The 17,950-nt window shown below is 37.9% G+C and overlaps 1 protein-coding gene and 1 pseudogene across 1 annotated transcript; one reads left to right on the top strand and one right to left on the bottom strand.

Moving 5' to 3' along the window:
* Positions 1-1,467: 1,467 nt before the first annotated feature.
* LOC137260856 (uncharacterized) lies at positions 1,468-4,113 on the top strand (annotated as a pseudogene).
* A 6,692-nt stretch (positions 4,114-10,805) lies between these two features.
* On the bottom strand, positions 10,806-17,743 carry LOC137260916 (uncharacterized). Its single transcript, XM_067798453.1, has 3 exons — positions 17,446-17,743; positions 13,805-13,933; positions 10,806-13,210 (listed from the first exon to the last, which is right to left on the bottom strand). Exons 1-3 carry the CDS (start codon positions 17,741-17,743, stop codon positions 12,936-12,938), a joined length of 702 nt encoding a protein of 233 aa, XP_067654554.1. The 3' UTR covers positions 10,806-12,935.
* Between the last annotated feature and the right edge of the window lie 207 nt (positions 17,744-17,950).

The raw sequence follows: 17,950 nt of genomic DNA, 5'->3' as shown, positions 1-17,950 counted from the left end.
TTTATGCGGTTTGTATTTACAGCAGGAATGGATAGAATTTGCTTTGGATTTACGAAATATAAAGCCGTTTTCAAGACACCATTTACTTATTTTGTTTACACAAAACTGCAGGTGCCGTTCAATAGCATGCATGTTTTTGCCACAGCAAGAAATGTTAAAATCATCCGCAAATAATGATCCGACGATTGAATCATTTAAAACCTTTGACAAACTATTTATCTTTATACTATCCAGTGTAACGGGCAATATACTGCCTTGTGGGACACCCTGATCCTGATTATAAGGATCAGACAGGGTAGGACCCACGCCAGCTTGAAATTGCCCATCATTTAAAACGTTGGATATAAATTGAGGCAAACGACCTCGTTATCCAATATCATGTAAATCTTTTAAAATACCATGTTTCCATGTGGTGTCATATGCCTTTTCTAGATCGAAAAAGATCGACACTGAGTGCTGTTTATGAACTATGGCATTTTTAACACAAGATTCCAGATGCACTAAATGATCAATGGTACTACGGTTTTTGCGGAAACCACATTGTATATCAGTTAGAAGATTATTGGCTTCCAAGTACCAAACAAGCCGATTTTTGATCATGCGTTCCATGGTTTTGCAAACACAGCTAGTAAGTGAAATTGGTCTATAGTTTGAAGGGTTAAAGATCAGTATGATCACGTCCAGGTTTAGTGATAGTGACAATTATAGCATTGCACCGTGAAGAAGGAAATTTTCCAGATGTCCAAATGTCATCAAATATATATAGTTTCAAGACATGATTCTGGTAAATGCTTTGGGAGCTGATAATGTATACTCGCAGCACCTGAAGCAGTTCATGTGTACAGTCAGCATTCAAGTGTAGAGTCCCTGGCATATGCTTCGACACTATACACGAATATCAAAATGCATGTGTTTACAGATTTGATGTACATCAACAAAACTAATGAAATAATCAATTAGACTGGATCCATGATTAGAAAGTTGCCTTCCATGTCTCCATTAGTTCTTCCAATGATAAACAGACATCTAAACGTTTCCGACAATACCTATTTTTTTTCATAATTGAGAGTTTCTGGCTGGGGAACACAGGGAGACTCATTTGTTGCAATGGAATAAGCCTTTAGTGTCTTCCCAACAAACTGTGTCAGTTCAATGAATGGCAATGTTTATTTCAAATTTGTCAATGTTAGTCGAATGCAAGCTGCACGGCGCAGCTCCAACAGACTGAACAATCACTCCCTATGTACAGTATGACATTGCACTAATCGATATCCTTTTTTTATAGTTTGGAGTTTGTGGAGGTTGAAGCAAGCCCACAACCATGGGTAAACCGGTTTAGTCATTAGGGCATAAATCCTCCGGTAGACGTGATCACTCGACGTTTGCTCTGTAATGCAAGAAGACAGGACAGATATGTGTTTCAAGGTTAAATACTTTGTTTCTATTATTTACTTACTGCTCAGATTCATGGGCGTTTATTGTTTATGCACTCCATGTAAAGACTGTCGTCTCTATGAATTCGACGGGAAGGCTGTTACAGACTTCCACCTCACTACGTTCCTTCATGTTGAAGGAGCAGTATTTTGCAGCTGAAGCTGTTCCGAGGACAACAGATGTAGGTCCTCAAGGTACAACATCAGGACGAAGACGTGCTCTACCTACGGCTGTGGCTACTCCCGCCCTACGAAGACGTTGAGCCCCGTGCCAAAAGTCGATGGATCAAGACTATATCCGTTCTGTGGAAGTAAGTCATGCGAAACAAAAACAAACAAACAAAAAAACCCGTTACTATTATTACATATTTGCGGACATTTGTAGTCCAGACGCGTCCTTCATATTCTTTTAGAAATAGTTATGTCTTTGGGAGGTCTTCCAGGGGCACTCCTTTATCCTGGGGTCGAATTCAAGGGCGATATCATTTGTATGTCAGCTTTTTGGGAACAGTGAATATTGAAATATACCTTACTTGGTATTACGTCCCAAACTAACAGATTTATGTCAGGGACACACGTATGTTGTGATGTGTTTCTAATCACCGACCTCAACCAGCAAGTGAGAAGACAGGCGTACCCTCCAGTGATCTTTTTGTGTGTGAAAATCTTATTTGATGAAATTGGAACATTTAGATCACTTGGTAACGCCCTTAAGTTAATTCAATACACAGTGTGAGTTACTCTGTTTCCCAAACTACATTTCAATAAATGTTTAGTTTAATCATGAGAATACTGTATTGTATCACATGGTGGCATAACTTTCAAGCTGTGAGAGAAATTTACTTTCTTAAGCTTTCTTTTGCAGTTTGATAGGATACAGACATTATCCACAAGCTACATTTCAATGAATGTAATTTTAAGCATGTTCAACTGTGAGTATACTTTTGTCACATGGTCGCATAACATTCCAGTGGCGAGAGAAATTGAAGTTAAGAATTAAGATTTTTATGGATATCAACTTCTTTATATGAGAACACAACGTTTCGGAGTTAATGCTTACTCCTTCATCAGGTGATTGAGAATGGGGTACAGAGCTATATTTATATGTACAGGTAAAACAATAACAAAGTAACAAGTGGAATGAATTAACGACAGCTGGAAGCCAGTATAAACAAGCACTGATAGGAAGCCGACAGTTATCATAACAATGAGGGAAGCCAGTGGTAATACTTTACAGATGATAGGATATATTTACGTAACACAGATAGGGGATAAGGACGATGTACATGATTGGGGATAAGGATGGAAGCCAATGGTGAAACATTACACATGATTGGATGATGTTTACATAACACATGATTGGGGATTAAGGATGAAGTACATGACTTACATGAGGGTTGATGAGCATGATAAGGTTCATGATGTACAAACACAAGTTGATAAGGATGTACACGGACAGATTGGTTATACATGAATTACATAGATAGAATGTACACAAATAGATGAGATTAATTTATAAATAAGTCCCAGGCACTTGGTAGGTACACTCCTTATTCGTAATGTATCACCATTGGCTTCCATCCTTATCCCCAATCATGTGTGTGTGTGTGTGCGCACATATTTAGGTTACAACAAGAGGCGAGTGCATGGTGACAAATGATGTTTGGCAAGGCTGACGCCATGTTTTTCCATATAGACTGAAAATAGTCATTACATATCATTGAACTTTTCAATATCTATCCGCTTATGGCCCTGGCAGATAACGCATGTATCCATTTAAATCCTTATTCGACATAATGTTCTTCAAAGCAGAACTTGCTGAAATATTACATTCTTTTCTTGAAGGTGTGTCGTTTGGGATGAAGTGCGTGTCGTCATCAAATTGCGCCTTCAGAAACTCAGCATGCGTGGTCGGCGTCTGTAGATGCGTGAAGGGAACGAGCTATGACGTCACGACTGTTGACTGTGTGATTCGTGAGTATTTGTTACGTTTGAAAGGGAGTCATGTCCGTCATCCCATGATTCCGAGTGACGCTGACTAAGTGTGTGAATTTTATGTGAATTTGTAGCTTTAGTTTTCTGTTAATGCCGTACTCAACAGTATTCCAGCTTTATGTCCCCGGTCTGTAAGTAATCGAGTCTGGACCAGAAAACCCAGTTATTACAAGCATGAGCATCGGTCTATGCAATTGGGATACGATGACATGTATCAACCAAGCCACCAAACATAGGTCATTGAAGATCAGTTCTAACCATTTGGATATGACTTGATATTTTCATGCGCTTGTGAGTATGTACAAACTTTGCGACATAAGGTGAAATTTAAACTCACTAAATCATTCTATATTAAAATTAAGGTGAATAGTCTGAATGGCGCAAATGTTACTGTCGCCACAGAAGTACTATCTGCCATTGTGTGGTTTTGTTGCAGGCTGCAGTGCATACGGATGTGAAAGCTCCACTTACAAGGACTCTCGCATAGAAGGATGCAGCACCAACGTGCTCACAATGTCTACAAAGAAGGCATGAGTCTGGTTTTGTGTGTATCAATGCGGAATATGGTCATGGAGATGGCACATGCAAGCTCTGTGACACACCCGCTCTGGAGCTCCCCAAGGGGGATCGTGCATTTGGTATCGCTAGTAACTGGACCCTGACGGTACGACACTGTCCATACTGATGGCACTATGTCCATGCATCAAAACGGACACTGGACGCCAGCCATAACAATCGCACTAGTCAGTGTATTGATTTCTCTTGGTTTGGCTATGTCATTCGCTTCAGCGTCATGAGAAAAGCGTTTAGTTGCATTATTTGCTATTTTGTCTCAGCTTTGACTGGTGTAACATGTACACCACACTTGCCGGATTACAAAGAGCATAGCTGAAACAACAATAGTTGTGAGCCTGGTCTGTTAAAAATATTCATCTGATGTGTGAAGGTGATGTACTTTAGCTATCGTTCACTAATATATGCTTTTTAAATAAAATGTACTATTCTGAGGGGTCACGAGGATATTACAACATAATTTATACATTTTCAGCTGGTTATGTTCAGGTATGAGGTATGATCAACTTTCACTTGTTGTCTTGTCAGAGTCCACGTTCATATAGTTTCCAAACAATGTGTCATAAATATTTGTCAACTGCTAGACACTTGCTCTGACATACTGTCACTGGTTTGAATGCGTTCAGTGACTGAGTGAGTGATTTCTGTAATTTTATATCGCATCGGCAATATTACAACCATTACAACCATTACAACCATGAAAACAAGGTAATCAATTTACAATATCTGTCTAGTAAAAATAATTATTCCATCAGAAATGTATGATCTTAAAACTGGTAATGAAATCTAAAATACTTTAAGTATAGAGGACGATGCAATCTAAGAACTGGCCATAGATGGCCAACGACTGAAGGTATTGGATGAGTTCATGTTTGTGACTATACGTACCTTGGTGACCCTTCAGTATTGATACTTTGGTGTACAACGAAATCTTTATTAGAATTAGAAAATGTGAGCATTCATTCCCGGAAATGACATTGCAAAGATGTCGTTTTAGTTTGCTGAACAAAACAAGACAGTGCAGGACTGCCTATTTGTGAATTTGTGTTTTTCTTAGATTGAGTATTCTACATACGTTAAACATTCACGAAACATATTGCAGTTATTTTGTTCACATGGAGACCAACTTAATCAACCTTTTTAATTGCTTTGATCAAACAATTACTTGCTTCATGATACCCTCGCGTCATGGGCTTCCATGACATTAACACATTTACGACCATGAATACAATCGCTGATACTGTGAAGTCACGTAAACATAACCGAGAGTTAAATGTATCTTTGTAGCATTTAATGTCAATAAAACACCTTTGTCATTCTGAAGTTCATCGTTGTCCCCCAACACTGCCCTTTACAAGGCTGCGATTTACAATTGGGTATAATATCCAAGTGATGCAGAACCAGGTTGGTCGGAACTGGATCACATGTGTTGTAAGCTGGCTTTGAGTTTCATATGATCTCTATGATGTCATGTTCCAAGAAAGGTTTATGTATGTCCAATCTTGCTTTTGTAGGGGAACCGATGCCCTTGAATACTTGGACTTGGTCCGCAGAGCCAATTTCGATCCTGATAGTTTCAATTTTGTTCAGAATGCAACTGCTGAAATCTGACGCCATGGCTGAATCAGGTAACATTTTCTTGTTGTCTCTGTATAGAAAGCGCTCGGAGAAGTTGCTCACTGATTCGAGTCTGACAAAAGACAGATTTCCAATTCCTGTTCAGTCTGCAACTCCGTTTCTTTGTACATTTGCCTGTGTACATCAAGTTTTGTTTTACGGATAACGACAGAATTTGGTTCTCTAAATAGGACCCAGTCCGGAATGTGCCCAGATTGGTGTGTTCCAGCATCAACAAGTTGACGTAAATCATGTGACTCTAAAAGTTTCATGAACTGCTCAGTCTCTGTATTATCCTTGTAAACATTAAAATCACGAAGGGTTACCAGTTATTTCTGCTCCAATAGTGTCAGAAATGTAGAACATTCCTCTCCGAACTGTGAGGTCAACAAACCATTCTTCCTGGATGTCGGTGGTCTGTAAAGACAGACAAATCTGTGAGTTAATCGCCCAAACCACACGGATAGGCTCAGCAATTCATACGACTCAAGAATCTGTTCAGAACTCAGAACCTTCACATATACCTCAGACTTGAACATCACAGCAATACCTCCGGCCTGCCTATTTGTGCGTACCCATTAGGAGCATGTTCTTAATTCTTGTCACATCATCCTTTTCTGTTAACCTCCTTTCTGTGAGAATAAGAATATCAACATCTTCAGTCAAGATAATGTCTGATATTCCAAGTGTTTATATCGACACGACTTTTCATTCCATAGAATAACCTTCAGACCATGATTATTGTTACTTTTGTCTTCAGTCAAGATAATGTCTGATATTCCAAGTGTTTATATCGACACGATTTTTCATTCCACAGAATAACCTTCAGACCATGATTATTGTTACTTTTGTCTCGTAACAAATGTCTCCTTTGTTGCTTATGGCGACCACCCCTGCAAGAACTGTCTGCCCAAAACATGAGTGTCCGACACAATGATACTGAGAAAGTTGATGTCCAACATACTGATGTTAATCACAATGACACTGATAATGGTGATGTTAAACACGTTGATGTTGAACAGATTTATTTGACCACAATGATACTGATCATGTTCACCGTGTTTAAATTGAACAAGTTAATGTCCAACACATTGAAGTTAATCACAATAACACTGATACTGTTGATGTTGAACATTTTGATATTAAACATGTTGATCACAATGGTACTGATCATGTTAAGATGCTTATATTGAACAAGTTAATGTCCAACATACTGATGTTGATCACAATGATACAGATTATGTTGAACAAATCAGTGATGAACATGTTGATGTTGATCACAGTGACACTGATCATACTGATCCTAAAAATATTTATGCTGAAAAAATTAATGTTGAATACATTGAAGCTGATCGCAATTATACTGATTAAATGTTGAACAATTTGCTGTTGAATATATTGATGGCGATCTTGCTGATGCTCCACATGTCCAATATGTCCACATATAGTGATGCCAAGCAGGCTGGTAGTGACCGTGGTAATGACGCAGCTCTCAACAAATCTGTGACACCACTTCTTATTCCATAGTCAGATTATAAAGCCACCATTATATCTTTTATCCGTGATCTGATGCAGAAGGGGTTGGACACCCAAGTGGGTATAAATAAATTACATGCAATAAAACCATATATCGGTTATACCTTCTTGGGTTGTCAGTCCAGGTTTGAAGAGGTCATTTTGCGACGGTGTCGTATTGGCCACACAAGATATACTCATGAATACCCATTGAAAGGTGAGGATCCACCGTTTTGTATCCCTTGTGATGAAAGAATCACAGTCAACATGTCTTGCTGTGTTGAATATTCTATCACAAGGGATAAGTATTTTAAATCACGAACTATAAAGGATATGCTATATGTGAAGTAAGTTCTCATTTAATTATTGCATTTTTAAGAGAATTAGATTGGTTAAATTACTTGTAAATAAGGAAATAATTTATTTTTGGAATATTAGTAACTGAGATTGTTATTGGCTGTACCCTCAAAGGGGGTTGAAGTGTTGTAAAAGTATTGTCCTCCTGAGAGGGTACGTAAGTCCCAAAACTTTTGCAGTAAATTTATACTTACCAGGATTTAATACGTAGTATTCTTGTATTTCAGTTGTGGTTAATATTTCCTACAGTCGCCAGTGGTTGAAGGGATGGTGTGAATCCAGCTGGGGTCCTTGTAGACAGCAAAGGTACTGTAAGTTCCCATGGTCCCTGGTATGGTGATCTACCTTCTGTTGTTGGCGATCTATAGCCTGTTTCTATATTGTATTTGTCCGACACATGATATTAGGTTTTCCTTTCCATGCTAGTTTTAATTTCAAGTGTCATATTGTAGTTGTTTTACCATCCGAAGGTTTTTATAATATACACATATTCCATTTCAGTGATAAATATTCTCGTCACGATATGACTGAAACATTGCCGATGTGACGTTAAATATTTACTCACTCATGGTAATGATCACCATATTGATGTTGATAATGATGATGTAGAGATTACTTGTGTTGATAATGATGATGTTGAGAATAATGGTGTTGACAGCAGTCGTGTTGATGATGATATTGGAATTGATGCTAGAAATAAGTATAAATATTTTAATTCATGTATTAGATAAGAAAATGATTGGGCAATATGTGTAAAAATATCTAAAGACATTTTTTCTGGGAATTGTATATATCCCACCCGGACGTTGAAAATACGTTACAAATGACACCTTTTCTGAATTAGAAAGTTCTAATCTGGAAACGTTAATAATGAGTGCTTATGTCACACTAATGGATGACTTTAACACAAGATCAAGTACGTTATGTGATTATATTGAGTATGATAAGTTCCTCACTGAGGAGTTTGATTTAGACGAAACTGAAGATATTGATCCTGAAATGTATTTAAATAAGAACCATCTCCCATTAGAAAGGTCCTTTCAAAATTACGGAAAAGTAAATAACTTTGGTTACAAATTGATATTTGTAAAAAATCTGTTTATATTGTTTATATTGAACAGAAGAATGGGTAAAGATAGAAACATAGGTAAAGTCATCAGTAAAGACAATAGCTTAATAGATTATGTTATTACTTCTCCGTTTTCTCTTAAACTGTTCACATTTGACGTTTTGGATTATACACATTTGACCCCAGATGTTCACTGCCGAATATCATTCACTTTAAAAGCACTCTCTCAAGCCCGAAACCCTCACAAAGATTCTATACCGAGACCTAAACATAACAATGTAGAAAAGAAAGTTGAATATCGGCAAACACAGACGTTAATGAAGTAAATAGACTTACAGATCTTGCACAATACTCGTTATTCAACCATACAGACTTGTCCATTACAGACACGCTCTCGGATAGCCCCGTGCACGTGCTAGTTAACGCCGCGCGTGAAACAGTCGGTCCGAGAACACCCGCACGCTTTATCAACCGTAGAAAACAAACAAACCAACCTTGGTTCGGTAAACAATGTAGACACTTCAGACGCCGATCAATAACACTAATCGCCCAGTTAAAACGTCTAAAACCCAGCCAGTGTTCAAAGACTCCAAAAAGGATCGAAAACGTACAAAAGATGTTGAGATAAATATATCCTAATCCATAAAGCCTCACTCCAAAAAAACGTTTAGAGATAATTTTAAAAATCACCATAGCAATACTGGAACGCCCTTCAAGGTAGACGCTTCACTGGAAATGTAAAATGTCCTACTGTCGATTCTTTTTATGATTATTATTAACCTTCAAATGTCAACGACCAAGATGGCAACGACAGAAATGTGTCCACACACTAAAAAGCAGATTTTAATCTCGATTGTAGCAGAAGATACATCTCTGGAAGGTGAGTGAGTGAAGGAGTGAGTTTCGGTTTACGGCGCACTCTGCAATATTCCAGATATATGGCGGCAGTCTGTAAGTAATCGAGTATGGACCAGACAATCCAGCGATCAAGAACATGAGCATCGATCTGCGCAATTGGGAACCGATGACATGTGTCAACCAAGTCAGCAAGCCTGACCACCCGATCCCGTTAGTCGCCTCTTACGACAAGCATAACCGTCTTTTATGGCAAGCGTGGGTTGCTGAAGACCTATTCTACCCCGAGACCTTCAAGGGTCAGAAGAAATAAGGAGAACTGTGACAAGAGAGGTAAAGCCACTGAATTAGATAATGTTGAAAATGATCATATGATTGTCCCAGGGTGCATGCTAGCCCCGTTTTACCCCGACTTCTTCAATTATATCCTTTCAACTGGGACACTTCCCGAATCGCGGCTAATCGGTATTATAAAACCCGAACACAAAAATAAAGGCGATCAAAATGACCCCGATTCATACAGACCAATAACAATCTTGCTACACTTTCGGAATTTCCAGAAATGAACAATTTAATTAACCCCACACAAACGGGTTTCAGAAAGAACTTTACAACAATAGCTTACATTTTTGTTTTACATATACTTGCTAATATAATGTCGACTCAACACAAAAATAACTATTCTGCGCGTTTATTGATTTCACGGAAGCAGTTTACTCTGATTGGAGAATCGGTTTGTGGACGAAGGTTTGGAATTCACGGTAAATTCGCTACGCTATTACAAAGATGTACGATAACATTAAATGAATTGTAAAATTCAACAATGATTCCTGTTGTTATTTTCGTTATGTAAAAGGTGTCCGCAGGGAGAAAAATTTGTCCGCGCATTTCAACCATTGTATACGATTTAGAAAACCACCCGTATGCGATGGAGTTAATTAGAGGTGTTCAGTGAAAATGAATTGCAAGTGTTCTTGCAAGTTTTAGTAACATTATATGTTGATGATACCGTTCTTCTTGACAAAACAAAAGAAGATCTTGAAAAATCGTTAGACTCATTTTAGAAAATCCACCCTAAACTTTATGGTTTATGGCGAATTAGGTGGAACACCTTTAACTATAAGAATCTGTCAATATGCTATCATTTTGGCATACAATCGGGTCTACTGAGACGATCAGCCTATGTTTCATGCCAAAATATTAGTAACGACTATGAACAACACCCTAAGGCATACCCCTGGTTACACTCCATTTAACATTTATTAGACAGAATCGGTTTATCTGAATTATCTGCAAATCCCTCGGCATATTCTACTAAGACCTTAGTTTCGAAAACAAAACAAATTCTAACAGTTCAGTTTATTAAAAAATGACAAGCAAGAAGATAAACGTTCTTTTGAAATATATCTTTTATTTACCAAATCTATACACATGCCTATTTAAAAAAATAGAACCTGATATCTAAACCTTTCGATCGAATCTGACAGATGGCAGAACATACTGAGAGAAGAAACAATATGTAAATACCTCATCATCATGACGCATGTTTATATTTATGTACATTTGTATATTCTTGGCTCTTGTACCACCGGAAGGTTTATGAGAATAAAGCAACTGAATTTGAGGTTGAAGTTGTAGTTTAGTGAATGAACAAAGTCACATAAATAACATAAGCTTGGTCAATCAGCTGCCTCACTGCAGTCACCAGTGTATCCACTGAATTGAATGCTGTCATTGTTCTTGATGATAATGACCCAAGTTGGGTTAGGACAGTGTGCTCGATCAAGCTTGAATTCAAACACCAAAATATAAATCTTCAAATACATCATAATCCATGAAACATTTCCAGAATTTGATTTCACAGAGTCCTTCTAGACACTGTTAAGTCACCCCATGCGGAAATACAGCAACAAAAATTCACTAGAGATCAAGCAATGTAAGAGTTTTGAAGAGCTGAGAAAAAATGCTGCCATTCAGCTTCAACAGCTAGTGGTAGAAACTGGTAGATATCAAAGCATAAATCTTGCAAATAGTAACTGTTTAATGTGTAAAGGTGCCACTTGTGTAACCTTAGTCAATTTTAGAATGTTGTTCATAGCACACTCTGCTGTTCGTTGGTTTTGCACCGTGTTTTTATGCACTTATTTTTTTGTTCACGACTCCACTGCTGTCCACTTGGACTTCAACTTGGTCTTGCCTGTACGTGGCTTGGATAATGCTGATGTGACGTTCATATTTAACTCGCTTTCAACCATTAAGTTTAACGAAATATTCTACATTTAATATGCCGTACGTGAAAGTTCATATTATCAGTCACTGGCGCATGTGAATCTTTTCAAACAGTGCGAGTGATTTGTCCAGTCTGTTGGAACTACCATGTGAAATTAGAACTGAAACTGAGAAGCAGGAAATAAACAGTCATTGATTGAACTGACACAAAGCTGGCTGGGATGAGACCAATGGCTCATTCCGTTAGAGCCAGCGAGCCACTCAAATCACTTTCGAACTGACACCGCTGTGTTATTGCACACTGAATGAACTTCAATTCTGAGTTGTTCCAAGTGTGCCTGACTATACATGACCGCACGAATTACTGAGAGAGAAAATCTTCAGTGCATCAATTTGTTTCATCGGAAGACTACACGCTCCTTTCCCCTAACACGTGGTCTAATAACAAAGTTTTATCCCCGAAATAACATTTGGTAATCTGGCCTCAAATGTTTTCCAAATATATATTTTGTATGTAAAAAGTTATTGAACACCGAATGAACTTCTCTCAAGTGTACCTGACTATCTATGACCGCATGAATTACTGAGAGAAAGATTTTTCTGTGCTTCAGTTTGGTTTAGTTAAAGACACAGCTCCCTAGCGCATACAGATTTCGTACTCCACGAACAAAATTTTATCCCACATATGATATTTGTTAATATGACTCCATAGACTTTTAAAATACGATGTCTATGTACTTTGTCTATTGTCTTCATGGCCCATCATATGCACATCACTTGCATCAAATCTTCAACCTCTTTCCGAAATAAAATGATAGAGGACAAGGCTTCATTTGAAGGAACTTGTCCTCTATCATTGTCCCACGGACAAAAGAATGTGGTTTGGTGGAGCAACAAATTGTTTTATCAAACTTATCTAAAGGTTTACTTAGGTGTACCTCTATCTGAATAAAATAACTGTAATTTGTAAACACATGTTCTTAAAAAGTACCCAGCCCAGCAGTATCCCCTTTATATACTCAGCGTCAACGTAGCTGTACTGACAAACACTGACAAACATGAATTCATCCAAACCAGCGTTCAGACAATCGTCTGCATGTGATCCAAGCATGTGATTCACAGTTGACGAACATGTTCTTTATGCTATGTACTTATCTTAGCTTTTCTCATGATGTTGACTTGAATACCACAATCAAAAGCAGTTAAATCAAGACACTGACGTTTAAAACTACTGTGACAGTTGTTGGCGTCCAGCATCTTGCTGTCTCTTCTGACTCATGGACACAGTATCGTTAGAATGTACAGTGTCGTACTGCGAAGGACCAGTTGATACTCGCACTGGTGCCAAACTGACGGTAATCATCAGGAAGCTCAAAGGCGGGTGTGTCACAGAGGTTGCATGTGCCATCTTCGTGGTAATACTCCACATGGATGCACACAAAACCGGTCTCTGCCTTGCATGCTGCAATGCACGCCGACAGTGTGGACGTTGTCATGGCCTTTGTGTTGCAGTTGTCTATTCCAGATGTCCCGTAGGTACTGGTTTCACTTCCGTATACACTGCAGCCTGAAACAGAACCACACAATGAAAGGAAAGCCGCGACCTAGTATTCCAGCCACTGAATGATGAAGAAGTTTAAATCGTATGAGTGTGAGTGAGGTTCAATTTTACCCGCCGTGAGTGAGTGAGTGAGTGAGTTAATATTTAACGTCACATCGGCAATATTGAAGCCATATCGTGACGAGAACGATTAATTATAAAAATACAAATGAATTAATAGCACATACATTGTTTACCTTGTCAACGAAGGATAGTAAAACTAACTAGAATATCACTGAGTAGAATGTAAAACTAGTGAATAGACCTAAAACAATGTATCTAGTAGTACAATATAAAAATGAGTTATAGGTTGCCAACAACTTTATCCGCCGTTAAGCCAGGGGGTCAGCCACGTTTGATAAGCTAAGTTGCACGTGGACACAATCGCATTACAAATACTATGTCATGTCCAAAAGGAAATATGTCAAACAAACAATCGAACAAAAATGATTATTAGTACATTTTTAGAACAGGAACCAAAAGCAAACCTAGTCATAAACTATACCACTTCCAATCACGAGGTGATGATTTGGTTCCCGTTCAAGTGTGACAAATACTCACGAATCAGACAGTCACCAGTCGTGACGTCATAGCTTGTTCCCGTCATGCATCCACAGACGCCGTCCAAGCATGCTGAGTTTCCGAAGGTGCAATCTGATGACTTCACGCACTCCACCCCAAACGAGGGACCTTCAAGAGAATCATGTCGTATTTCAGCTGGCGCTATTGTTAAGAACATTATATCTTATAAAGAACAGACTTCCTGGTTGTATAAAGCACATAGATACATATGTTATCTGGTAGGGCAATAAGCGAAAAACATGGGAATAGACCATGGGCACCTGGAGAAGCAACTAGAAAAACTGTTTACACCATTAGAACAATCCTAGTCTGTTTCGGGCAATTCGAGATATATGCGCTTTGAAACCATTGGCAGGTCACATTTGGGTGCTGACATCTTAAGCTTGCTTTCTTTGTCACTTGTGTTCATAGCTGAATAATCCTTGAATGGTTTCCTCCTTTCGTTATCTCGTGCTCGGTATGTAGACATCTCACTCTACACATTCAACAATGAGTGGTGCACGTTTCCCTAACCCATTTAAGTCTTTGAACAATACAGCGTTTTACTGAAATCTTAAAATGACAGCTTTTGTTGCTCCACCGCCACAGATATTTTTTTTTTATTCCAGCCATGCTGCAATGCTGCACTGACTTCTAGGCCAGTGTATGTCCGTAAGACTATCTAAGGCATGTCTTGATAATAAGAAAGTTTATGACATCTGTCTGATATTGATAGTTTTTAGACATTATCATCTTACCTACTAATTAATACCTAACAGGCTTGTGCAAGTCTATATTTACTCCCCTTAGCCTTCGTCTTTGAACCAGGTAACTAGTGAAGATCCGGGATAGAACTGGTCGTCAGTTACCCATGCTTGTCGTAAAAGACAACTAACGGGATCGAGTGATTAGCTGACATGTTTGACACATAAAATCGTATCCCAGATGCGTAGATCGATAGTCACTGGATTTTCTGGCTCACACTCGATCATTTTCAGACCACGTCCACATAGCTACAATATTGCTGCGGCCAACATTAGGCAACTAACCGAACTAAAGCATGTTACCCCCATCATGCTCATATTTGCAGCAAGGATCGTATACTTCCAACCATCTCTAGATGTTCTATTGAATCCAAAACTCTCCTCTTGACATTTTATATACAAAACCATACAAATCACCATACACAATCTTATTGTCACACCTTCTTGAAAAGTAACAACACTTATCGTCCAAACATAAATAATGAAGGACTAACCAGCTGCAAACCTGTCTACGAACGAAATGACGGTCGTATTAAAGAGACCATATAGAGTAAATGATATATAGCACATTTGAAGAAAGGTTTCTCATAAATAATCGAACCAAGAGTGTCATCATAATGTTTAACTTGATACATCATGACAGGCAGACAAAAAGTTCAAACAGAACTAAGAGCCTCAGTTGTATACACCAACCACCATTATGAAAACTACAAACATGAAGCACTCGGCCGTTCTTGTGTATTTTCCTCGCGCATCCAAGATGCTATCATGCTCCTCATCAATTTCTCAGATTCCATGGAAACTGGCCATCTTTGATAACGTTTTGGGAGCTAAGAAACGCTTTTCTACAAGACACAATAAGACTAAAACTATATGGTAGAAAGTGTGTCAGAATCGTTTGTTTTGAGATGGTGAATATACTGTACTAGGAATTAACACAATGTATTACATGGCGAATATACTGTACTAGGAACTAACACAATGTATTTAGATCAGCAAGAGGATCCTGGAGGATAACAATTATTTTACATCAGACAAGTCAAAGCAGGTTGACTGACAAAAGTTAATGCGAAAGGGACCATATAAATAGATCTTAACGTCCGTCAGTTCTTTACAGAGTGTTTGTTACGTTGTTAAGTGTAATGGACAGTTTAGGAACCTCAGTGTCTCTCAACAGTAAAAGTCATGTTACCATGTGAAAGAAAATATTGTTAAAGTTGAACAACTTTAAAAATAACTATTATGATGTCGCTTGTAAAACAAAGTGACCCAATTTAATTTTAAAAACTATGACTTGTTCAAAGACATAAGACATGCAACTGGACCTGATGTGTATCTGTTAGGGGGAAAGATAGCTCCAAGTAAGGTATACTTCTTTCTTACAAAGACAGTCGTTTTATGAACAGTTTCATAAAACTGACATACATAAAATATTAGAACTAAACTGAATTTATTCAGTGTAAGGGCGTCACCGCACAGAGTACAATACAAGTAACGAAATACACTTAAGTGTCACGTGACAGTCGCGTTTGAAGTAATTTAAATACATTTCTAAAAAGTATGGCTATATTTTTCATACGTTTGATATTTCTGGTACTTGTGATGCTTCACACATTTAGGCGAGAGGGAATAAATATTTTAGGAATAGCTGAATATTTCTCACAGACAAACAAAGAATGAAATTCATCTTCTTATACCCCAATATTACATAACTTACAAAATGAATTAGTCAAATCGTTATCTTTAGAATTACGATAGTTGTTTTACTCTAAAGAAATTCTAAATGTTCTGATTAAAGATATGTTATTTAAATGAATAATATACACGCTAAGGTCAATAAGAGAATTTAGATTGCTTGTGTGCATATTTGAAAGGATATGTCTTTCAGACTTTGTGAGAGAATGTTAAAGAATTATAACAACACATTGTCAGTATCTTGGCTTAACCAAGACATAAGAATCACCAAGTGTATATACCAATATATTGAAATCAGATACCCAACTACATTTTTCGATTTCATCCATTACTTTTAACATTTTAAACCATTGCTCCTGGAAACGATACATTTTCATTCTCATTATCTTTGTCCAGTGTTTGACAGCAATTTGGCCCCAAATAACTTTGTTAATGTAATTATTTCAACCCTCAAAAACCATTTAGAAATGCAGCACGTCTTTTTTTCAGTGGAATTAAATTCCGAAATTCCGCACCATATAGTGAAAAGGGATCGGTTTTGCAATAACAAAAATCGTACATACTGTACTCAACGGTCATGTTTTGTATTTGTCTTTGAAACGATTAAAGGTAGGAATCATTGCTTCCAAAACTTGAGATGCTTATAATGAACATACCATGGTCCTTTGGAAAGCAGAGGAAAGCGTTCAACCCAATATATTAATATTAACAATATGTACAAGATTTCTAATTTACTTTGCCAATTTTCCACCTCTCATGTTGTGCAATTATACCTCCATTTGGAAACATAATAATTTTAGTCTTGTCCATAAAACTACGTTTGTAAACCATTTACACAAAATGAAAAAAAGTAACGTCATCAGCAAAAAATAGAAGATCATTAGTTTCTTGAGTTACAAAAATATCAAAGAAAATCAAAGGTTTTCTTGAAGTCAGTGGATGCAAAACTGAAGTGTCCATGACCTTAGTATAAAGACAATGTTTATTTTTGAGTAGGAGATGTGAAAGCAGGTGAAACAGTAGAATATCAAGGTGTCCCGCGAAGAGAGGATCTTACAACTGGTTGACACCTGGCACAGAAATAACGACGACCAAAGGAATATCAATGTAATTTCTTGATAAGTATTGTCAAATGTCTGCAAATATTCAGTGATCGTAACATACCTTTCTTGCTTTACTTACGTCCACAGAATGAATATAGTCTTGATCCGTTGTCTTCTGACACGGGGTTCAGTGTCTTCGCGCGGCGGGAGTAGCCACAGCCGTAGGTATAACATGTCTCCGTCCTGATGTTGTACCTGTAAGACCTACATCTGTGTTCCTGTACACACCTTTGGGTGCATAACCCAGCCATTTCCACATGAAGGAACGTAGCGAGTTGGAAGTCTGTAACGGCTTTTCCGTCCAATTCAGAGAGACGATAATCACTGCACCGAAAGCATGAAAAATCAACCCCTGTGAACTTGAGCAACATACACATAATGAAAGAAAAGTATTTCTTTCTTAAACACATCTTTCCAGAGCTAGCTTCCAGTGATCTTGTCAACTGATGAATTTACTCTTTAATGACTAGGACTGATTCACCTTTCTGGGTTGCTTTTCACTAGATTAACAATTTCGTGCATATCGATTAGCGTGGCGTCGCCCCCTGAAATACATTAAATCCTCCCATTTACTCCTTTGTTTG

This window comes from Haliotis asinina, chromosome 14 (genome assembly GCF_037392515.1).
Source record: "Haliotis asinina isolate JCU_RB_2024 chromosome 14, JCU_Hal_asi_v2, whole genome shotgun sequence".
Taxonomy (NCBI): domain Eukaryota; kingdom Metazoa; phylum Mollusca; class Gastropoda; order Lepetellida; family Haliotidae; genus Haliotis; species Haliotis asinina.
The sequence above is the reverse complement of the archived record's forward strand: the minus strand, read 5'-3'. Positions and strand labels throughout refer to the sequence as shown.